Source organism: Pelophylax lessonae (assembly GCF_965119305.1).
Source record: "Pelophylax lessonae genome assembly, chromosome: 1".
NCBI lineage: Eukaryota > Metazoa > Chordata > Amphibia > Anura > Ranidae > Pelophylax > Pelophylax lessonae.
The window spans coordinates 273396610-273422395 of NC_138768.1; the positions used below are offsets into that span (position 1 = coordinate 273396610).

The following is a 25786-nucleotide window of genomic DNA, read 5'->3' on the forward strand; positions in this document are numbered from 1 at the left end:
TGAACTTCCACTTCGGGGTGAAGTTTTGCTCGAAAGAATAATTGTTTTGAGTTGTCACTTCCTATTTCATCTTATTTTCTAGTTTGTATTTTTAATTATTAAATATGATGTATTGTATTATTTATGATACTACATATTATATTTTTATGTATTCTAGTAGAGTCTGAGGTAAAATTTCACACAGAGTGGTGGATGGGAGTTTTTTTCCTCCCAGAATGCGTTTCTGGGAGGTAGTAGTCTTCAGGGAAGCCTAGTGAGGAATATGGGTCAGTGTCCCGTTAATAGGCTAGTCGTAAGATTCCTCTGTTGGGTTTGGAGTTTGGATAGTGCAGGAGAGTCCAGGGGGTCTGCAGCCAGGCTGCTCTGGTCCATAAGTCCACCTGCCAGAATACCTGGCTCATTAAAAGAGCTGGGAACCCTCACAGGAAGGGGGCTGTGGTATGAGTTTGAATAACTCAATGGATGATGAACTGAAAGGCTGTTTGCTGTGAGAAGCACTAGGAGGGATCACCCACCAGAATGAGAATTGTTGAGACTTGCCAAAAGCGGATTGCATCTTGTGTTTTGTTTTACACTGCAGTTATGCTGTTTTATATTAACTGGATACCTGAAAATAAGTGTGGTACCAATATTCCCTTAAAAAGAATATATTGCATGGTGCCTTTCTGGCACAGAGCCTCCCCCTGGCCCTGCCAGGAGACATAGAGTGGTGGGTTGGTCACTCCGATCTTAAAGCATGCCTGATTAAACACAAATAGAAAGTGTTTAGGTTTGACCTCATATTATATGGTTTTGGTAAATTTAAGGAAAATTGAACAAGAGCATTGCATAATGTATGGCCAGCCTAAGCAAAAGCCTAATGCATTGGACTCTGACACACATTTTGCACTCTCCAGTTTTAGTAAATCAAACCCTTTGTGTTTTTGTTTTGGGCTGAAATGAAGCTAAACTGGATACCTAAAAAAATCTGGGGCCAAGAATAACTTAAAGGGAGTAGTATTTTGTACAAAGAGGTACCTTTTGAGAAAATCCCGTCACAGAGAGTGTGTGTACATATATATATATATATATATATATATATAGCACAGTTCATATTACAGATTAATTCTATTTTTTATTATTATATATATTACATTATTACATAGTTCTTTCTACTCATTCATATTTTTAATTATTTATGTTATTGTATATTATATAGTCATTACATATATTAGACTACATTACATTATTTATATAAGTACAGTATATAATTATGTATCAATTTACCTTTATAATTAGGTGTACACATATAATTATATGTGATTAAAGTAATTAAACCTGTTTTACTTAATTTTCTTGTCACGTTCAGCGCTTCTTAGCTTGTGCTATACTGGTGATATAAAAGGTCTTGTATTCTCCAGGTCCAGGGCTGCTGTTAGAAATCATGTGGCCCCGTACAGCCTACCTCCCCCCCCCCCCCCCCCGAATATATCAAGACAATATTTTCACAAAAAATACACTAAAATCATTATTAGCAGACATAACAGAGAACCCGAGTGAATTAGCCCTTTTTAAATTGTGATATATATATATTTATTTATTTTTTTTAATGTTAAACATTTTTACAATTATTTTAATTTTACAATTTTTAAATGTATTTATTACAATGTTTAATTACAATTTTTTTTTTTTTTTTTTTTACAGGACAGGGAAGCCTGCATCGCTGCGGGGTGGGGGGGGGGGGCAGTGAAGGGAGGCAAACAGGGAGGCAAACAGGGAGGGGGGGGGGCAGCAGCAAGCAGAACAGGGAGGGGGATCGGTGTCAAGAGAGGCAACCACAGGAATGATGTCCTGTGTCTGTTTCTCTCCCCGCAGCAGCTAAGGGGGAGAAACTGACTTTCAGCTGCTGCAGAGAGCTGCACAGGGCTTCCAACTGTAACTGCCCCTCAGCCCGACCGCATGACTCCCCATGCTGTTGGGGCCCCCCTGTGTGCCTGGGTCCCCTACTGGGGGACTGGTGGTCCCCGACTCTCCCCCCAATCAGCAGTCAACATAAACTGGTCCATGCACATCCACAAACTTTGCTAGTATCCATGCATTCTAGTATGATTACAACTGAGAGGAAATAAAATCATTAGGTGAAACATCAAACATAGTGCAGCAAGTGGTAAAAATCAGAAAACCAAATGGGTAACAGGCCCTTCTCAGCTGCCAACTTTGAATTAACTCGAAAAGACCTGCTGCCAGCAATTAGTATCTTATTAGCTAAATATTTAGGCCTCATTCACACAGGGCGTATGCATCTGTGCCTCATGTGAGGGTCATGCACTGTCTGGGACATTGAGGAATTATGACATTTTAGCACTATGTGAATGTTTTCTAAATAAATGATAGCACTAAGCAGTACTGAATGGAAGCAACCAACACCAGCACACTGGAATAAGAAAGAAAAAGGTATTTTCAACAGTCTGTTGGAAAGCCCATGTAGGCATATATGAAGGATCTGGATTACCTGCTGGTGGAACTGTGCTTCCCAGTGCAGAAGGTTGTAGTTTCGGTCTCCACCAGCAGGCATCTCCCAGCAGCCAGCAAATCCCAGTAATCAGTTTACAGCTGATGCTGGCTGCTGGGAGGGTAGTTTCTGCTGTGCATTTCCCTCTCGCTCCAATGTTTTGCATTGCTGCCAGATACTGCTAGCCGTTTATCTTGTTTCTGCTGTTGATAATGCTCTTTGTCTTGTACCCATTACCCTGAACCCTGCTGCCTTTGCTCCTGATCCCATTTTGGTTCCCCCTTCATATATGTTCCCTGCACCTCCATTTTTACCCTGCTTTTCTGTGCTCCCCATTTGTGTATATTGTATGTAGTATTTCTCCAGTTAGGCTGTCTGTTACTCTGTAGGTTGTTTAGTTAACCATTTTGGCACTGGGTCTTTTTTTCACTTAGATGATCTTTAGGTTACTGTTTTCTGGTGTGTGGATGGATTTTGGTTTCACTGTAAATACATTTTACTTACACACACACACACACACACACTCTGAGGCGTCACTAGAGTTGGTGTCACCAGATGCAGTAAAACATGGTGTCACCCCCCCCCCCCCAAAAAAATTTTTTTGCCTGTTTTCTGAAAGTGCGCCAAAGATGCAGCATGCAGGACTTTTTGTGCACTTTCAGAAAATGTTGAAAAGACATATAACCTAATAGAAATCTATAGGACTGCAGCTATAACTGCAGGTGAAATGTAGGAAGACAGTCCCCACACCTCTGGTTACCTTTACATTACACAGCCTCCCCCACACCTCTGGACACCTTTACATTACAGAGCCCCCCCCTTACACACACCTCTGGACCCCTTTACATTACACAGCCCCCCCCTCACATACACACCTCTGGACCCCTTTACATTACACAGCCCCCCCCCCCCTCACACACACAAACCTCTGGACCCCTTTACATTACACAGGAGCACCTAGCAACCAATCAGGTGCTGGTTACCTTGGAAAGTAAACTTCAGCAGCTCACGCTGTCTATTCAGCGCTGCGGTTTCTCTCTCTTGTTCTGTCTCTTACTCCATGCTCCGCTGTGTTAGTGAGCGGCAGAGTGGAGGAAATCCGGCAGCCGGCCCTGGGTGTCACGCCGCCGTCACCCCCATAGCAATGGCACTATATATATATATATACATACACACACTGTATATATGTGTGTGTGTGTGTGTATATATATATATATATATATATATATATACACACACACACACACACACACACACACACACACACAGTATGCTGTATAGAATATTGTCTGATCTCAGTTTACTACTGTAGCAATGCAGATTTGGCCATCCCTGCATCAGATTCCTAATAGGGTTTCTGATCAGGGCTGCCTGTCAGTTTTTCAATCAGACCTGATTGGTAGCTCCATTCAGGTCCATTTACAGGCTGGGGTAAACAGATTTAGTCTGCTGTCAAAATTTGGGCATTCAACTAAACAGGCATGATGTCATAAAAGTGACATCCATCCTATTCGGGCTTCGATGCAGCAAGGGATCTGTTCACGGATCCCCTGATGAATAGAGCACTGCACACCCAAGTGAAGGGGCCATTAGACAAATATTAAAGGCAGTTGAAAACGGCACACGCTTTGTTGTAAAACACCAAAGGTTTGTCAGTATTCATTTGAAGCAAAGGTGGATTCCTGGGGTTTTGCTGAGTACAGAGCCCACGCTTTTTATGTGCGATGGTCTATAGTGTGTTGCTGTTCCAGTATAGGCAGTCAGGTCTTTTCCTACCACTGTACACATCTGGAAGAAGGTGAAAGTGTGAACATACCTCACTGTAAAAGTATTCTGTGATGGTCACAGTTGACAGAGATCTTAATGGGAGTCTGATATCATTGGAGGAATTACCAGCATATTCTACTGATCTACTGAAGACCCTACCATTTACCATACCTTGCAGAGGTCTAGTTGCAAGTGTGTCTGACTATACTAGAAATAGATGGTCCACTATATCTGGTAAGCGTCACCATTACCAAGGTGCCGGGTGTCACAGAAGGATTTTTTTTATCTTTGGTGGTGGAATCTCCTTGAAGTACCTCTCCTTTTCGCATTCTTATTTATTTAACCACTTGGATTCTTTCCAGAATTGGTCACAAATTGCATGAGATGTTTAAGGACATTATCCCTTTGTTTTGTTTCATTATTGTGTGAGATCACTGACACTGACTTACACTGTTGTCATTTCACACTTGATGGTTCATATATTGATTTATACTTTTATTTTACATTTGTTGGTTCACACACTTAGCACAAGTTTGTTGTTCATTAGATGTTCCACTATGGTTGTATCACATAGTTAGTTGCTGCTGTCATTCACTGTATTTTAAATTACTACTTTAGCGCGGTGTACCATTTAGATTCAATTAGATAACTGCATGACTAAACAGGTATACAAGTGTTCCTAATAAATTGATCAGTGAGAATGTATGTGATCTGTATGGGATTTTTGACTTACCGTAAAATCCATTGCTCTGATGTTCATTGACAGCTTCTGTCATTCTTTACCTTTGGGTTATCCTGCCCCCTACAGGAGTAAGACACTAGACAGAAAAAACATCTGCCTACAGCCATGGGCAGTCCTAGGGGGTATAATCCCTCTTCCTGTATAGTCTCTCAGTTTTGTTGCAAGCAGTGTTAGGAGAATAATAACTCCACAGAGGGGTGGGTGCTGTGTCCGTCAATGAACATCAGAGAAATGGATTTTACGGTAAGTCAAAAATCTCATTTTCTCTTTCATTGACAGGAGCCGATACGCCAACAGATCCACCTTGGGGGTGCCCCATCAGAGACACAGCTGATGAAACACCTCTGGATGAAGGGACCACTCCCCTTGGTCCAACGCCTGCTGACTGAGGTAATGCGCCTGCCAATTTTCCACCCCAGGAATGAGTACAGTGGAGAGGGCTGGAACGAACCATTCTGCCCACCTTAGAATGCCGGCTACCTTCAGAGCCACCAGGGCTCTTCTTGTGCCCCCTTGGTGATTGACCTAAGCCACGGCCATGGCATTGTCCGATTGAATGCGCACTGGGCATCCCTGCAGACAATCCATCCAATGATCCAGACAGTTTGTTCGCTCGGAGTTCCAAGACAGTGATCGATAGTCTGGACTCTTCCAGCGTCCAGATCCCCCGAGCAGAATGCTTGCCGAGGATGCCTCCCCAGCCGGACAGGCTGGCATCCATGGTGACCACTGTCCAATACAAGGGGAGGAAGGATTTTGCCAGCCGAAGCGCCGGAGAGCAAAGCCACATCAGGGACTCCTTCGTTCCCCGACTCATCTGGATCTGATTGTCCAGAGACTGTCCCACTTGGTCAGAATCTCCCCTTGCAGGAACCTTGTATGTAACTGTGCAAACTGAACCGCCTGGAAGGTAGATACCATCAGGCCGAGCACCCGCATGCAAGTCCGGAGGGATGACCAATTGTTGGACAGCAAGAGCCAAATTGCAGTCTGCACTTTCTGCAGTTTTTCCAGAGGAAGGAGCACTCTGGCTAAAGCCAAGTCCAGAGTCAGGCCCAAATAGTCTAGCTTTGTGGACAGAACCAAGGCAGACTTCTGAAAATTCAGAATACAGCCAAACTTTCGCAGAGTTCGTATTGAGATCTTCAGGTTCTGAGCAGAGGGAGATTCTGCTCGCAGAATGAGATCGTCCAAGTAACCCAGTACCACAATCCCCTGTTGGCGTAGCAAGGCTAGCACCGGCACCAACGCTTGTGAAGACCTGAGGAGTGGAGGCGAGACCAAAGGGTAACGCCACAAACTGATAATGCTCCTCTCCCACAGCAAAACAAAGAAAACGCTGGTGACTGGCACATATTGGAATGTGAAGATAGGCATCCTTGATATCTATAGAGGCCTGATGCAGGGATGCCACCACCGTTCGAATGGACTCCATTCTGAACGTTTGCACCCGCACAAAGCGGTCCAGGATTGGACACGCTTTACCTTCCTTCCTGGGGACTGTGAACAGGTTTGAGTAAAAACCCTGAAAATGTTCCAAAGTCAGAACCAGGACAATCACCCCTTGAAGGAACAGGTCTTGTACCGGCCCAAAACAGATCCAGTAACCAGTCTGGGGACCGGCGCAGTTTGAAAGGAAAAAACCTTGCCGGGGGGGGGGGGGGAAGAGCGAAACTCGATCTAGTAGCCAGACCGAATGACTTTGTTGACCCACTTGTCTTGTACCAAGGAAGTCCACGGGTCCGTAAACCAAACTGATAGGGGTGAGGTCGCACCTTCATGCAGAAGGAGCCTTGTCCCTGGGTCTGGAGAAGCTCGCTTTCGGCTTGCCAGACCAGGTTCATTTGGATCCGCCAGAGGAGGCGCTGAAAGGCTTTGAGCCCTTGTCAGTTGACCCTGAGGAACGAAAAAACTAAAATGAAGTTCCACGTCTACGACAAGGTTCCTTGCCCTTAGTAGCCTGTGGAAGAAAGGACCTTTAATTATGTCATTCCGGGTAGCTCCAAACAGGCGATCTCCTTGAAAGGGAAGATCAGTCAAGGCCTTTTTAGAAGTCTGGTCCACAGACCAGCATTTGAGCCAAAAAATACGTCAAAGGTCCACCGCCAAAACAGAGAGGCGAGCCATCAGGGGAGCAGCATCCAAAGAGGCATCACAGATAAAATGCAACCCCTGGGTGACGCGCAGGTTACAATCAGTGCATCCACCAGCGCCTTTTTGTGTGCGGTCACAGATGTGGAGAAATCATCTTCACTATCAGAGGATTCCAGGCGCATGGTTGCAGACCCAGAAGGGTGACCTACGTCCGCGGTAGCCGAATCAGATTCGAGATCTGATGAGACAGATAAGGCAGGGGAAGGCGGCAGGCGCTTTTTGCTAGCCCAGGACACAAGGGACCCCAGGACTGCTGTCCGTGTATGGATGGATGGTTAGGACCTGGAGGGCCCCGCAGACTCAGAGGAGATCAGGTGGGGAAACCTGCTCAAAAGACTCCATGAGTCATCAGGGGGACCCCACAATAAAGTGTAACACACTGCTAAGGGACAACCCCCACTGCGCTGGCAGCACTACCCAGTCACCAAGCACAGGACGATCCTCATGAGAGAGGGAGAGAACCCCACCAGACTCGCCACCCGCCGACACAGGCACCTGCAACCACCAGGAGAATCTGCACTACACGTGTGGCGATCAGGAAGGTAAATGATCCAGGAGTCCGCACCAGGGGATAAGGAAGGGTTCCCTTCCAAAACCCTCCAGGGGTAAAGGGGGGACAGCTACTCACCATACCAGCAACCAGGTGGGCACCGCTTCAGACAGATCCTCCTCTCCATTGAAATAGGAGGGCTGTCGGCCAGGAGGAACGCTGCAACTCTGGCTGAGGCCAGGTTGTATGCCACCTCACAAGACGTTTAACTCGCAGGGCCAGCCCCCGTCCAGTGGAGCTAGGTCGTGGCCCAGACTGGGGTGACCACTGGATCTAGATTATTCAGCCTGTCGCTCAGTCCGGCATTTGATAGTAGATCTCACCGGAAAAATCCAGGAGGAAAAAATCTATCTAAAAAATTTTGCCAGGACCAAAGATCCCAGCAAGGAACTAGGTCCTTACTCCTGACTAGGCCATTAGACTGCCCATGGGTGTAGTCAGAATTAATTTTCTGCCTAGTATCCAACTCCTGTAGGGGGCAGCATAACCCAATGGTCAAGAATGACAGGAGCTGTGCCCGTCAATGAACGAAAGAGAAATTCATGTTAAAATTCACTTTAAAAGTGAACATGCTCTACTTCTTTAGTTAATGGCAGTAAACAGATCCAACCCCTGACAAGTATGGCAGAGGACCAGCTCTGTAGCTGTCAATAGGAACTTCCAAAAACTATAAAGTAGATCTTTATTCTAAAAAACAGGCCCTGTAACACATCTGCTTGCCCAGCAAACAACAGGAACACACTGGATCAAGTCATCAGTAATAAACCAAAATAAAGTGCAGCACTCAACAAATAAAAGTACTCAAGAAATGAATACTTAAAATAAATTGATTTATCTTAAATAAAGATTACATAAAAAAAAGAAAAATACAGTAACAAGTTGAAGTTGAACTTCAGCTAATGCTTTAAAATCAGTTACAACAAACACTATCTTTTTGGTATAAAATGTAGTCCTACCCTCCTGAGCAATCCCACCAGACAGCCGACACTGTACACCGCCAATCGTAGGCAGTGAGGCATTTCCCGATCCACAGCTGCACAGATCAGGAAATAGCTCACTTCCTTTGATTGGCCGTGTGCAGTGTCAGCTTCCTGGCAGGATTGCTCAGGTGGGTTGGGACTACGATCCCATAATACACCTGAGCCCATCACTACCTAGAGATATAACATGAATATCCTGCCGAAAACCTAAAACCACTTGCCAGATAGGCTGTATTATCTGAGATAAATGCAACACTTTCAGTGGACATTTGGGCACAATAGACAAAATCACCATTTATTTCAGATTTGCTTTTATTGAATAGCTTGTGTATAAACAGAGGCTAAAAATGCTTTTGAATATTTTAACAAATACAATATAATTCCCTTTTTAAATATTATTTATCCATTTTAGAAAAGAAGCAGAAAAAAACAGGAATCTATCCGACGCTCTTTCCTACCACTAAAATAGGGGGAAAAGAACACACATTTATCTCTGCTGTTGGAGACCTGAATTAGTTCCAGGTTCCTCCTGGTAACAACGAGATCAGCAAGCGCTTCCCCTAACAATGTATACAGGACAGAGCACAGTATGTCACAAAACATTAAAATATTGCTGGATTGATATAAAAATTTAAACTCATTTTACTGGGTTGTGATCAGCGATCCACCAATCAAGATCTAAAAAGTACCAAAACGATTTAATCTGAAGCTTTGCACAGAGATAAACTGCTATTCAGTGCAAGTCCCCAGTAAACTGACTAAAAGCTGCATATACAATGGAGTACAAATGGTCCCGAAACAAAGGTCCTGAAGCACGAGATTAAATTCAGTAATCACTACACCCTAATAGTGAACAATCATTTTTCTTTATTAGAACATTCAGGCGGATTGTGGCTCTACTCAGCACACACAATGCACATTAAAGCCTCAGGTGTGCTCAGCAGCTTCCCAAGTGCAAAAAGTCAAGGGCAGCCTTACGTCATGGCACATTATCCACATGAATTACATGCCTCGACCTTCACTATTGTCATGTACAGACCATATCTGACAATGGACCCCAGGCAAATGAAAAAGATATGGAGGAATCGCCTCCATGTTTCTGGCAGTGAAATCTTGTAGTCCAAAGTGTAAAGCACCTGAACACAGAGACCAGCTCCGCTTTCGAAATGTGGCATTGTGCAGGACATTATTCCAGCAAATGCTTGGTCATGGCAATGATCGTTTATAAAAAGTTACTATATGGCTTCAGATTCCAATGCAGACATATCATTGGATAACATCTCAGCTCATTGTTGCTGCTCTAGAGTCCACTGATAGGCCAAGACAGTGAGCTCAATGTCCGAAAAACTGGTTTCAAAGGGCAAAATAGCCTGTTTCTACAGAACAAGAACTGATTCTGACATTTTTGGCTATATCTCTCAACACAAACCACTCAGAACTATAAACCACCTGGAAAAACATGCAAACACCACAGACATTAAAAGTGTTCTAAAATCTATGACATATACACCCGAAATAACAGGCACAAAAGTCCTAATAGGAGAATCCCAGCACTAAAACTTGGACCTCAGATAAATCCAGCATTGGGAAGGTTCATTCAGCAGCAGGCCTAGCTTGTTGGCCTTTTTTGACATCTAGTGGCTGAAGCTTATCATGACGCATACTATTTAGAAACAAATTACTATTGCATTTATACCTTGTAACACTGTGCAAAGACAAGCTGAAGCTCTGCCCTGTAGCAATGTTCAATTCATTACTCATCAAACAAATTAGATCCTATTTTTATGTGACAAACAGTCTGCTGATTAAAAGAAAATATAAAACCTACAGTACACATCGAAGGCAGAGCAATAGGCAGTAACTTCATTTTGGTTCCTGATGAGATACAGACATCTTATACATCGTTTTATAGGTTAATGTAGAGCCCATAGCCCACAGCTGCTCTAAAGTTTATCTAAAAACGTATAAATAAATAAATTAAAAATAGCACTTTTGATGCTAACAATTGCTATATTGCAAGCCCCCTAGGGATTGATTCATGTATTTTAGGGGTGGGGAATCCACCCCCTCTCCCCCTCCTATACCTCTCACCCTGGACTGATTACAGGCTAGCTAAGAGATCTACAGAGGCTGGGTGCCTTCTCCGTAAGCTTCCACAGTACATCACACTTCGGTCGAGAAGAGAATGCTTTGACGTTTGCTGTCTGGGGTAGGAATGGTGTCAAGCTGTAGAAAGTACAACAGAACCTGCACCTGAAAGAAAGTTCAAGATGTCATTAAGAAAATGCTTACACAAAAACTTTCAAGACGTCATTAAGAAATGCTTTAACAAAAACAATCAGAATAAAGCTAAATAGGACTTTGATTATGTATTTCATAAAAAAATAAAGATTCCACAGACTGAAGTATGAGAAATCTCCCACTGGTGATGCATATCCTCGCTGAGGGTAGCACTGGGCAAGATTCAGATTGATATACAGGAGAGCCTTGTAGGATACTATGCTCATTCTAAGAATGGAAACCTATTTAACCAGCAGATCCGATGTGTCATTTCTATAGGCTTCAGGACCATTTTGGAGAGAGCAAAGGCCCTGCATGATAATATTGGGAGAGCAAACTACTGGGATGGAAATGAACCCCAGGCAAATGAAAAATATGGAGAAATCGCCTCCATGTTTCTGGCAGTGAAATCTTGTAGTCCAAAGTGTAAAGCACCTGAACACAGAGACCAGCTCCGCTTTCGAAATGTGGCATTGTGCAGGACATTATTCCAGCAAATGCTGGGTCACTCAGTACAGCTAAAACAGTGTTGCAGCCAAGTAGGTGTGGGCAAAAAGATGTATTCTGATGACTGTTTGCATCATATGCATGGACTGACCGTACTTCGTACAGTATATGGATTCCTTTTTTTTTATTTCATGTTTTTTATCTTTTGTCAAGCTGTACAACAAAAGTGACAGTGACAGTGGTTTGGACAATCTACTGCACAGTCAAGAGACTTTAGCTGTAGCTGAAGCTTTCAACCATGTGAATAAATGGTAACTATTGTTAACAATCCTGACAATGTTTTAGCTGGTCCCAATTCTTATTGCTGCGAGTTTTCCTGAGCAGATAGGCCTGCATGTCCATGTGGATTTGGGAAAAAAATAAAAAAAAAATAAAAATAAAAAGAAAAGCATCTGAAACAATAAAGCAAGACATATACTAAATACTGTCATACTGTCATGTCATGTATAAACCATATACAGTTCAAACAGGACTCATTTACATGTGTATTGTCCTCTGAAAAGGGATCCACGCTAGTTCGAGGTGCCAGCATCCACGTGAATGAGGCCTTACCATAGTTTGTTTACAAAAGTGTATTTCCTGGTAAAGCTCCAAGTTTCAAATGTCTTTCTTCAAAACGCTGACAAATTTCATACTGAGGATGACGAGTAAAATAGGATTACGGAGCATTTTTTATCAGGATTCCCTATGTTCTATTATGTACTTTATGTTATGTTGAAAATATTGGAAATAGGCTAGAAGCAAAATGGCGAGCAATGGGTGGTGTTTTACAAGTGTCAGCTCATATATAGGATTTCTGGGAACAGTTGGTTATAACTGTTATAAAATGGTTGGGTTTGTTTGGTCAGTTAATTTTTTTATGTGAGTTTATTCTCTACTATTAAACTCTTGGAAGTACATTTATTGCAATATACCATATCATCATGGCGGTAATAGGTTTCTTCTACTATTATAAGTTTGCAGTATGTCGTGCATTGCTGTATCATTCATTTGACACCAAGCAACCATGTAATTTGCATTCTTTATTTATACTGCTGTATCAGTTGTGGATATATTTAGAGCCGGTTCACATACAGGCGACCCACAGGTGACCCGACTTACCAAAAAAACAAGAGAAGGGCGCACCAACCTAGTGCAATACCATAAGATTTTTTTAAAAAAATAATTAAAACAACATATATTCAACTCACAAAAGTACACTATAAACAAGCGATAAAGAGAGTTGTGACAGGCAAGCTTGAAGGTGTTCATATGGCTAACATGTTTCGAGGGAGAACCCTCTTCCTCAGAGCTTGTTTATAGAGTACTCTTGTGAGTAGAATATATGTTGTTTTAATTATTTTTTAATAAATATCTTATGGTATTGCACTAGGTCGGTGCGCCCTTCTCGTTTTTTTTGCTTTCAGTTTATGTGGATACTCATCATCCCAAGAGGGCAGCAAGACTTTTGATGCTTATGATACAGCCAATGCCTCTCTGGCTTACAAGCTCCTTTTAAATGCAGGGGATATTTACTTGTCTTTTCTTCTATAAATCATACATATTGTTTATATATGTATATATTGGAAATAAAGTAATTTATTCATAATTCTTAAATACTGAAGTAAAGTAAATAATAAAAACACAATAAATTACTTGTATAGGAATAGGATCTATATTTATACATGAGACAAACGAGTCCCTTTAAAGTTTTAAATGAAAAAACTGTTTCGGTTTCAAAAAGGACAAAAATTGGGGATATTACAATTTTAGGGAAGTATCCTCAGCATAAATTTTCAGTTCATACAGTGATAATAGAAGGAAGTCCATGCACTTTAATCAACCAACATCAACCATTTCAAAGTTGGAACTTGTAATAAGACAAGCCATGTTAGTAATATTGCACATGAAGCAATTCCATGTTGTGTAGAATGCTCCACTAGGTTTGGTGGCATATCAATAAGTTCACTGGCATATGGGTCTAGATGCCGAACAGTTCATAGAACATAAAAAAATAGTATTTTTGTCCTCGCCTTTAAATCCCTTCTTTGGAGTTTTTGCAGGACTCAATCTTCTACTACCAGTGTGCCTCAATTTGAAGCAAGCAGTACCAAAAAAACATGATCATAATCATAGGGACCTTTGTCCCTCAATGAACTTCAAGAAAAGGGTTTTACACCGAATACAAAAATACTATTTTTCTTGTTCAAAAAAAAAAGGCCACAGGAAGTCTACCACCTTCAGGATGTCCAAAATAAGCAGCACTGAGTGATGGGAAGTAGCAAACAACTGCTAACAGGCCCAAAAAAGGACTGGGGACTGCATGCAGCTCTAGAGCCACCTGAAAGGACCAAAGCACAAAGCTGCCACCAGGTGAGAGTACACCCCCCAGGCATTAGAAGAAGAGTAGGACTAGGCGGTTACCTTGATGCCAGAGGACCAAGAGAATACTCACAAAATGAGTGAGAGAAGACAACACATGGGAGGTAAATAGACCTTAAAAATATTCTATTACATGGAACTGGTATCTTGATCTAACCAGAAGGGTGGAAATAAAACAAAAAGGGAAGGTCTTGCAGCCTGAAGCATGGGCAACAAGGAGAAGGAACACCTCTCTAACTGGGACCAGACATTGGAAACTGAGAATGATGTCCTGGTATAGGGAGACCAGAGCAACCCAAGGTTAGAAAAAGCTCTAACCCTCAGCTCACCTGAAACTATAAGTTTCAACAGAGGATGCCTGCTTGGAAGAACTGCCTGACAGAGCTGAGGACCAAGTTCAACTCTCAAACATATAAAAGAAGACATCCCTGGGGCAAACACAAAAGGGGAACCGTGCTGAAAATAACTTGCCTATCCTGGAGCCTCAAAAGAGTAACAAAAAGGTGAGAGTTTTTCGACTCTTCAGAATCCATGGAGAAAAAAAAAAAAAAAAGAGTCAGGATTCTAATCAGGCTGATGTAAAACAAGGGTAAATCTGAAACAAGAAAGATAGCCAGAAATGCCTTCCTCTTGTGCCTGTTAGACAGCCAAGGAAAAAGGCTTAGACTTCGGTGGACAGATCCTGTGGCGTCAATAAATCATTCCCTGCTATTGCCAGAGGATTCCTGCATCAAGAAACTAGATTGCTCAGCATGTACACGGTTCAGGATACCATAGGACCCACCTTCAACATCCTCCACCTGCAGCATTGAAACTAGAATGCACGTTGGTGCGTGGGTTGCTATCTTATTTTGAGATGCAACCAGGTTGGAAAAAACCTTTACTTCCTTTCAGAATTGAAAGGAATTTTCTATGGCACACTATGCTACAAAATTCTCGCACAAATTGATTGCAACCAAGATTTGTTAATTTGCACACACAAAAAAAATATTTTTATCAATAAATTAATTCAAGATCATGTTGCAAACATTAATACAGCCCAATGAAAGTCTTAAGAGCAAAGCTAAATTTTAGACAACAAAATCCTAACTAACAAGAATTCAACTACAGGCGAGTGTTATTATTCATTAAACAGGTGTCCAGCAGGCAGTTGATTATAAAAAGGCATTACTTAAGGCCCCTTTCACACTACGTCAGTTGTCATCCGTTTTTCGTCAGTTGTTATCCGTTTTTCGTCAGTTGTTATCCGTTTTTCGTCAGTTGTTATCCGTCTTTCATCCGTTGTCATCAGTTTTTACATAGAGATGCATTGATGTCCGTTTTTCATCCGTCAACGGATGGATGAAAAACGGACAAATGGACAGCGTGTGTGAAAGGGGCCTAACAAAGAAAACCCCTTCCCATTTCATGCGGTCAGCAATGGCACTGCATGGAACAGAAATGTCACCAGGCCTGAAAAAGAAAATCATTTCTTTACACAAGAAAGGTGAAGGCTACAAGATCAGCAAAGCTTTACTTATCAGTGAGACTACAGTAGCAAAAGTGATACAAATTTAACAAAGGTGGAACTGCAGCCATCTCACAGACGTCCAGGCCGTCCACCTATGTTAACACCTCGACAGGAGCATCTTCTGATGCAAAGGGTTAAAGAAAATTGCGATGCAAGCTTACTGCAGTTAGCTAAAGAAGTAGAAAGCCAAACTTGGTTATTGTTTCCCATGACACAATATGGCGTTCACTGCAGTGGAATGGCATGCATGGGTGTTGTCCACGATGGAAGCCTCCCCTAAAGCCCATGCACAAAAAAGCCTGTCTAGAATTTGCCAGGGCCCATGCTGAAAAATAAGACTACTGGGACTCATTTATCTTGGTCTCATTACTTCAGAATACAGTTTTTGGAACTGATGGCTTCAAATCTGCATGGAGTCGCAAAAGTGAGGAGTACAAAGAAAAATGCATGGTGCCTACAGTGAAACATGGTGGTGGCAGTGTCCTTTTGTGTGGCTGCATGAGTGCTGCTGGTGACGGGGAGCTGCATTCCATTGATGGTCTCATTATTTCACAGATGTACTGCTCTATATTGAAAGAGAAGATGCTATCATCACTCCGTGCTCTTGTTCGTTGTGCACTTTTCCAACATGACAATGATCCAAAACACACATCTAAGGCCATTGTTAAATTTCTGAAGAACAACAGGGTGCAAGTGATACATTGGCTAAGTATGTCTCCTGATCTGAACCCATTTAGAGAACACCTATAGGGAATTCTGAAGAGACAAGCATCACTCTCCATCCAGCATCTAGGCTCTAAAAGAGGTCGTTCTTGAAGAATGGAAAAGATAGATGTTGCAATATGTCGCCAACTTGTTCATTCCATGCCTAGAAGACTTGGTGCTGTCCTTACAAATCATGGAGGTCATACAAAATACTAGAGGTACGGTAGTAGTTTTTGTTGTGGGGTGTATTTATTTTTGCATCAAACAATTTAAGTAAAACAGAAGATTTTGTAATACAAGTTACTGTATATTATTAACCTTACTTTCCTTATTCAGATGGAATTCAGAGACCACCTTTGGAAGGGACAGATAGACAGGGGCGAAGAACCACCTTATCTTTGTGGACCACCAAATAAGAGGAACGACAAGACAACGCCGCCAATTCCGACACCCTGCACACAGAGGGAATAGCCACCAAAAATGCTACCTTCTGGGAAAGCGTAAGCAGGTGATTCTCCTGAATATTTTCAAAGGGAGGCTTCTGTAGAGCTGAAAGCACCAGGTTGAGATCCCAAGGCGGTAGTGGGGACCGCACTGGTGGAGTCAAATGTTGAACCCCCTGAATAAAAGTACGCACCAGGGAGTGCGTGGCCAAGGGTTGTTGAAAGAAGACTGTCAAGGCTGACACCTGGCCTTTAAATGGTACTCAAGGCCAATTTCTGCCTAAACCCCTTTGAAGGAAGGTCAAGACTCGAGCCACCGAAAAGGAGTGAGGGTGAACACCAAGCGACTCACACCACGAAATGTAGGCTTTCCACGTACAATAGTTGATCTTCCTAGAAGTAGACTTCCTAACTTTCAGTACTGTAGGATTTATCACCCCAGACAAACCTCTATCCTTCACCACCTGGCTTTCAACAGCCAAGCCGTCAAAGTCAGCGACTGTAAAGCAGGATGGGGGATTGGCCCTTGGGACAGCAGATCCTCCTTGAGAGTTATGGGCGATACACACTATAAGATTTTCTGAAGACTTTTTCCTTTAGACTTACCAAAACCATATAATATGAGGTCAAACCTAAACACTTTCAATTTGTAAGCAATCTGGCAGGCCCTTGCACTACAACCTAACCACAAAAGTTGGATAGTGTGTATCCAGCTTTAGTCTCCAAGAGCCATGGGCGACCAGCCGCACCACGTTGGCGTACCAAGACCGGTGAGGCCAATCCAGGGCCACTAGAATGACCAGAATTCCTTCTGCCTCGACGCTGCGCAAGAGTCTCGTGGAACCTTGAGGAGGGAAGGCGTAAATTAGACGATACTGGCCCCATGGGGCCAACCAGCGCATCTGTGGCATCCACTAGTGGATCCCGTGACCATGCCACAAACCTGTGCACCTTCCTGTTGAGCTGACACGCCAACAGATCCACCTCGGGGTGCCCCACCAGAGACACAGCTGATGAAACACCTCTGGATGAAGGGACCACTCCCCTTGGTCCAACGCCTGCCAACTGAGGTAATCCGCTTGCCAAATTTCCACCCCTAAAATGTGTACAGCGGAGAGGGCCGGAACGAAACATTCTGCCAACCAAAGAATGCCGGCTACCTCCAGAGCTGCCAATACACTTCTTGTTCCACCCTGGTGATTGACATAAACCACAGCCGTGGCATTGTCAGATTGGATTTGCACCGGACACCCCTGTAGGCGATCCGTCCAGTGATTCAGGCACAGCCTGATCGCTTGGAGTTCCAGGACATTGATCGGGAGTCTGGACTCTTCCAGTGTCCAAGCTCCAGGAGCGGAGTTCCGACCTAGGACACCTCCCCACCTGGACAGATTGGCATCCATTGTGACCACTGTCCAATACAGGGGGAGAAAAGATTTGCCCTGGCGAAGAGCTGGATAGCGAAGCCACCAAATTAGAGACCCTTTGTTTTTCGGCTCAGCTGGATTTGATTGTGCAGAGACTTCGGACACTTGTCCCATTTGGCCAAGATCTCCCATTGCAGGGACCTCAAATGGAACTGTGCAAACAAGAAACATCAGGCCCAGCACACTCATGCAAGTCCACAGGGACAACCACCTGCTGGACAGCAAGAGATAAATCGCAGCATGCAAGTTCTGGAGTTTGTCCAGAGGAAGGAACACTATGGCTAGAGCCGAGTCCAGAGTCAGACCCAGATAGTGCAGTTTTGTGGAAGGAACCAGAGCAGACTTCTGATAATTCAGAAGCCAGCCAAACTTCCTCAGAGTCCATATAGTGATGTTCACGTTGTCCATTAGAGCAGTATGAGACTCTGCTCGTCCAGGTAGCCCAGCACTGATCTTTCATTGACGTAACAACGCCAGCATCAGAGCCAACACCGTTGTGAAGACCCGAGGAGTAGAGGCGAGACCAAAGGGTAACACCACAAACTGATCATGCTCCTCTCCCACGGCAAAGCGGAGGAAGCGTTGGTGAGGGACACATATTGGAATGTGTAAGTAAGCGTCCTTAAAGTCAATAGAGGCAAGGAAATCCCCCTGATGCAAGGATGCCACCACCATGCGAATAGACTCCATTCTAAACTTCTGTACCCACACAAAGCAGATCAGGGCCTTGAGATCCAGAATTGGACGCACCTTGCCTTCTTTCTTCGGGACCGTGAACAGGTTTGAATAAAATCCTTAAAAGTCTCAAGCACAGACACAATCAGTGCGTCCACCAGCGCCTTTCCGTGCACGGCTGCAGGAGTGGAGGAATAATCCTCACTATCCGAGAACTCAGGGTGCTGGTAACACCACCCGGTCGCCAGCCACAGAGCATCCCAGATCCTGCAGCAGGGAGAGTATACCTCTTGGGACTGCCCATAGGCATAGTCGAGTTCTTTTTCTGCCTAGTGTCCTATTCCTGTGGGGGGGGGGGGCGGGCAGTATATCCCAATGGTTAAGAAGATCAGGAGCTGCGTCCAACGAAGGAAAGAGAAACAGAGTTTTGTCACAATTTTGGACATTGTGCTTGTGGTCATTGAGATATATTGATTAAAATCTTACTTTTCAAAAGGGGTGTACTCATTTATGCTGAGCACTGTATAACAACTTTACTTAAACAATGTATAGGGTTCCTAAACGTTTTTTTTTTTTTTGTAGTAGTCTAGTATTTAGCAATTTCTTTACTGTGACATCAATTATGTTGTATATACAAAGTGTGTTCCCTCCTCTCTATGAATGACTTTTGTTATTGTCACATTTACTTTAGTACATTATGTATCAATCGAAGAAAGATTGAAAGGTTTCTGGGACAATTTACATTTTATACCAGTGAGATGAATCCATTTTTTGTCCTAAGAATTGTTCACAGTTACAGCAGAAGTCTCTGGTAGAGATACAGACCTACACACATATGCTAATGGACTTATTGATACACCACTAAACTTTAGTAACCCTTTAGACTAGCATTCTACATAACATGGGATTGTTAGCAAAAACTATTCGTAGCTAAATTGGTCGCATTAAAAGTTCCAACTTTAGAACAGATGTTGCTTTATGCAAGTGATTGAGCTTTGTTCTGTCATCATTGCCTTCATGAATTGCCTATTGAGGATGCTTCACAAAAGTCGTAGACCTATAAAACATACAGGCCGTATTTACATTTTAGGAACCTACAGGCAGAGGATTCTGAGGGATACCCCCCCCCCCACCCCAAAAAAGAAGAAAAAAAAAAAAAGACAGTAAGACCGACTTTTTTCTTTCTCGATAAATTACTGCAAAGTTCTAGGAAATGCAAAATTTCAGTAACAAAAACACACTGAAGTGAATTTTAGGGCAAACGTAATAAACACCCCAATTTTTGGTGAAATATACAGTGCATGTGGAAAGTATTCACAGCGCTTCACTTTTTCCACATTTTGTTATGTTACAGCATTATTCCAAAATGGAATAAATTCATTATTTTCCTCAAAATCCTACAAACAATACCCCATAATGACAACGTGAAAGAAGTTTGTTTGAAATCTTTGCAAATGTATTAAAAATAAAAAAATCCCATGTACATAAGCATTCACAGCCTTTGCCATGACACTCAAAATTGAGCTCAGGTGCATCCTGTTTCCACTGATCATCCTTGAGATGTTTCTACAACTTGATTGGAGAACACCTGTGGTAAATTCAGTTGATTGGACGTGATTTGGAAAGGCACACACCTGTCTATATATGGTCCCATAGTTAACAGTGCATGTCAGAGCACAAAGCAAGCCATGAAGTCCAAGGTCTGTGTCTGTAGACCAAAGAGACAGGATTGTAAGGAGGCACAGATCTGGAGAAGAGTACAGAAAAATGTCTGCAGCACAGAAGGTCCCATTGAGCACAGTGGCCTCCATCATCCGTAAATGGAACCACCAGGACTCTTCCTAAAGCAGGCTGTTCAGGCAAATTGAGCAATCGGTGTAGAAGGGCCTTAGTCAGGGAGGTGACCAAGAACCCAATGGTCACTCTGACAGAGCTCCAGCATTTCTCTGTGGAGAAAGGAGAAACTTCCAGAAGAACATCCATCTCTGTAGCACTCCACAAATCAGGCCCGTATGGTAGAATGGCCAGACGGAAGCCACTTTTCAGTAAAAGGCACATGGCAGCCCACCTGGAGTTTGCCAACAGGCACCTGAAGACTTTCAGACCATGAGAAACAAAATTCTCTGGTCTGATGAAACAAAGATTGAACTCTTTGGCCTGAATGGCAAGTGTCATGTCTGGAGGAAACCAGGCACTGCTCATCACCTGGCCAATACAATCCCTACATTGAAGCATGGTGGTGGCAGCATCATGCTGTGGGGATGTTTTTAAGCAGCAGCAGGAACTGGGAGACTAGTCAGGATTGAGGGAAAAATGAATGCAGCAATGTACAGAGACATCCTTGATGAAAATCTGCTCCAGAGGGCTCTGGACCTCAGACTGGGGCGAAGGTTTATCTTCCAACAAGACCCTAAGTACACAGCCAAGATAACAAGGGAGTGGCTACAGGACAACTCTGTGAATGTCCTTGAGTGGCCCAGCCAGAGCCCAGACTTGAACCCGATTGAACATCTCTGGAGAAATCTGAAAATGGCTGTGCACCAAACGCTTCCCATCCAACCTGATGCTTGAGAGGTCCTGCAAAGAAGAATGGAAAAAAACTGCCCAAAAGTAGGTGTCAGGCTTGTAGCATCATTCTCAAAAATATTTGTGGCTGTAATTGGTGCTAAAGGTGCTTCAACAAAGTATGGAGTAAAGGCTGTGAATACTTATGTACATGGGGTTTTTTTTTTTGGTTTTTATTTTTAATAAATTTGCAAAGATTTTAAACAAACTTCTTTCACGCTGTTATTATGGGGTATTGTTTGTAGAATTTTGAGGAAAATAATTAATTTAATCCATTTTGAAATAAGGCTGTAACATAACAAAATGCGGATAAAGTGAAGCGCTGTGAATACTTTCCAGATGCACTGTAAAAGACGAGGTTGTCCCAAGTAAATAGATACAAACCTTAAATTAGTGTGCGCCCATGAAATGGCAACAAACTGTAGTACCCCATTTTTTTCTCTAGGCAACGCTTCAAAAGCTCATATAGGTCTTTAGTTTAGGGTAACAAAGGAGGTCTTGGACTAGAATTATTGCTGTCATTCTTGCATGTATGGAGATATGCAACATGTGTATCGCAATCAACATTTTCACGTGTAGGCACCCCCCAATGCATGCGTTTACATTTTTATGTGCGTGGGTATATGTGGGGGGGCCTAAGAAAATTTTTTTGGGGTAGGATTATATGTGCTTGGGTATAAATATTTTTAAAATATAAAATTTATATTTTAAAATACCCGAATGCTTCCACCTGACAGGCAGCAGTCTGCCAGTCAGTTCTACACACAATCCTGGCTGCTGTGAAACATCCTGCTGTCAGGTCCGTAAGACCTATAGACCTGGCAGCGAAAGGATTAAAAAAATCTCATACTGATGGGTCCCCCTCTAGGAAGGGCACCTGTAGGCACATGCCTACAGTGCCTAGTGGAAAATCCGGCCCTGTATACATGCAATTGTTTATGCAGCTGTAAGGACTTTGCTCTTTAATCACTTTAGGAACTGCCTATTCCTGCTCAGAATGCTTTACAACGGTCACAGACACAGAATATACATTCAACTCGGCGGATTTTCTTTACAACTTGGAACTACTGCACTTGCAATTTGATTTCCACAGCTTGTGGTTCATTTATTAATGAGATCAAAATGTGTGCTGTGGCACTTTTATATTATGCAGACAAATAGGTCTAATTCAATATTCGTGGACATACAGTAAGTTGCCTTTTCTTCAGAGCTATTTACAAACCGACATCTCTCTCATTTATAAGCTATAATAGGAGACTTTTTCCTTGAAACTCATTTGTCAGCTTTTGGGACTTTTACATTACGTTTACATTGGGGAAGTATTGAGGATTCTATATTGTTAATTACTTAATGAAAGTGTGTGACTGTCTCCCCAACTAATTTTTAGTAACAAGATTTTATTGTCTCATACATCCCATATGGGATTTAGTGCCAAAGGAGTATATACTATAAAAAAGGAGTTATTAGGATATATTGTTATTATTGATTTAAAAATTTCCAATACTTTCCTGGGGTCCTATGAATATTTTATATGTAGGTTTGTTATACTCTAATTTTATAACATTTTAGCTTTTATTAATATGTATTGTATTTTTTATCAGTTTTTAGATCTCAAATATTATCTATATACACTTACTGAGAAAATGTGATTTGTATACCTGCACTTGGATTTACAGGTAAAAGACCAATTTAAAGATTTATGGACTGCATATCCTTTGATTCGTTATAGGTTTGTAGTGAGTATAAAGCCTGCTTGATATAGTGATCTGCTTGCTGGATTCAGATTACTAGTGTAACTCACCCTTGAGTAAATATAAAACTGTATATCAAATATTCTACGTTCTAAGTATTTCTGGTTTCTACAGCACATTCTGAAGTTTTCCTTCTGAACAGGATGCAAACTTCCAAAGTTATAAAGTCAACAAAGAAGGAGTCAAGTAAATGCTAGATTTCTATAGAAAATAGGTTACATTTTAAAGCATTGCATCTTTTATTCTATTAGTATAAAACATATCCAAGTACAAAGGGTTAAAAAGATACCTGTGACATGACTTCCAGACTCCAACTATCGGCCATGCTGATTGGCTGTGTAGGATTGGTAGGGATCTTGCTGTCTTTCTCAGACGGCCGCAGCAGGGTTGGGCCAAACACAGTAGCCAGGTTATGCAGGGACATTTTATTCACACACTCCTTCTCGGCCACCCTGAATTAAATTGCAGATGTCAGAAAAGTCGTTTTCACCTTGGTTCATCCTTTACTGCATCTCACTGCTGCGAATTTCCTGCAAACTCTTTGCAGTCAATTACAGTCTACATCAGGGGTCTCAAACAGGTGGCCCTCCAGCTGTTGCAGAACTACAATTCCCATGAGGCTTTGCAAGGCTGACAGTTACAAACATGACTCACATAGGCAGAGGCATGATGGGACTTGTAGTTCCGCAACAGCTGGAGGGCCGACAGTTTGAGACCTCTGGTCTACATGAACAAGCCACAGTGATGGCCGCATGACATTTTTAGAGCCACCAGTTTGAGACCTCTGGTCTACATGAACAAGCACAAACAACAAAAACATAAGCGCTCTATAAGCTGAGAAGAGGAGGGCATATGCAGGAGTAAGTTCTGGTTGAAATGTCCAAAAAGTTCAAGCATGGGCTGATTGCTTGACAATGGAGAAATACTGACTGTAAAAGGCTGCAGGCTCTGAGGAGTGTTAAAAGGAACTCTATGAAATTGTACAACAAGAGAAAAGAGAGCAGCGCCATCTAAGTGCCGTATAAAAAATGCGTTTAACAATAACAGACAAATGCAAACTCACAAGATGGGCATGATAAACCGGCATGTAAAGAGTTCATCCACTCCAGTGGGAGGACGAGCAGCGGGGATCCGGAGAGTCTTCTCTGGTTCCAGCTGTACTGGTGGTTCCCAGCACCTCTGGGTACATGATGTCCCTCAGAGAAGAGCCACTAAATTTACTTCCAGGTAGAAGGTGTAGTGGGAGGTTCGAAGCATGCATGCTTCTTCCTCAGGCAATCATGCCCATCTTGTGAGTTTGCATTTGTCGGTTATAAAAAGCATCTTCTATATTGCACTTAGATGGCGCTGCTCTCTTTCCTCTCTTGTTCTACATGAGCAAGCCACAGTGATGGCCGCATTACATTTTTTGAGCCGCCAGTTTGAGACCTCTGGTCTATATGAACAAGCCACAGTGATGGCCGCATGACATTTTTAGAATGGGTTTCCTGATGAGAACAGTGGACCAGGACTGCATAATGTGTGTTGAAAAGGCCAATTACAGTCTTCACTAAAAGCCCCTGTAACAGGGTGACCGCACAGAAGCACAGCTAGGAGACAGGGACAGTGCACTGTCACCCTTCAGCAGAGCAGAAAGAAGCAAATACGAGAAGCTCTTTGTTAGGGTTTATATACACAATAAGGGGTGTATTTCTACCAATTTTACATTTCACCCAACAAAAGTGCATGCACATTCGTTCTGTGCAAATGGGGGGGTGTTATTAGGCCATTTCCTGTGCTGGCTGAATGCTTTCAATTGGTTTACAAAAATACCAAATTTGGCTACTAGATAGTGCTAAGTATTATTACATGATGCTAAGCATTTGGCCACTAAATGGTGCAAAGTGTCATAAAAAAACTAATAACTTTAAGGTAATTTCCTGTGCTGGTCAAATGTTTAAAATTTTAATTTAAAAATGGAAAATACTACCTGTTAAAAAAAAAAAAAAAAAAAACTGCATTAGGCCACTCATTGGTGCGAAGTATAAAATTATTTTTTTGCACACAGAACAGATGTACATGCACTTTCACTGGGTGAATGGTTATGCAAATTCTTTATAAATACACTTCTAATGGTCTATACCACTATCTCTTCATGAAACATTTAAAAGAACAGGCTTTGGTGCTGTGGACCAATAAGCTTCCTTCTAAGCACACATTTTTTTTTCACCACAATATTGCAGAAAGTCGAAAATGGCCCACCATAGCATATGTTAAGATATATATGGGGTATAGGCTTGGAAAAAGTCACTAGTGTCTACTAGTTCCAACATTTGCCCTTCTCTGGCTTTACAAAATTCCTGCGGTGATCATGTACCCAGCCAAATGCTAGGGTTACGTACAGTGCTACTACATTACCTTTTCAGGTGGTCCAGCAGGAACAGGAAAGTGAGTAGGCTGGGCTCTGGCAGAGACAACAGTAAGTTCAACATACAGCTCTCTTTGGCCACAGGATCGGATAATGCTGAAGAAAAATAAAAACATGTATTAAATATTTTTATTTAATCTCCATCGATATAGAACCACTTTTAAAAAGGTGAATTACTGAGCCTTACCAACTCCTTCAACAAAGTTGGGATATAGTTCATCTGTGAAGAGTGGTGCCGGGAGTTCCCGAAAATACAACTTGAGGGTTCCAGCAATGGCATTAACATCCATGTCACTCATCATAACAGACACATCTTTGTTATCTAAAAAGATGAGAAAAAAATAACAGTGACTATTGCACACACTTCATTCAACCATTGCGTTTTTTTTATCAATATTTCACACAGGATGGCAAAACAAAATTAGAAAGCCATTCACAGAAGCTCACAATCTACTAAATGCTTCTCTTCTG

At 42.4% G+C, this 25786-nt stretch overlaps 1 protein-coding gene across 1 annotated transcript in view; it reads right to left on the reverse strand.

Annotated features, from left to right (window-relative positions):
* Positions 1–10489: 10489 nt before the first annotated feature.
* BCR (BCR activator of RhoGEF and GTPase) overlaps positions 10490–25786 on the reverse strand; it is a 95916-nt gene continuing 80619 nt past the window's right edge. Inside the window, exons 20-23 of the mRNA XM_082259900.1 lie at positions 25503–25637; positions 25306–25411; positions 23198–23360; positions 10490–10937 (exon numbers count right to left, since the gene is read on the reverse strand). Of these exons, the coding sequence (XP_082116026.1) occupies positions 10848–10937; positions 23198–23360; positions 25306–25411; positions 25503–25637 (494 nt within the window). The 3' untranslated portion in view covers positions 10490–10847. The remainder of the gene's footprint in view (positions 10938–23197; positions 23361–25305; positions 25412–25502; positions 25638–25786) is intronic.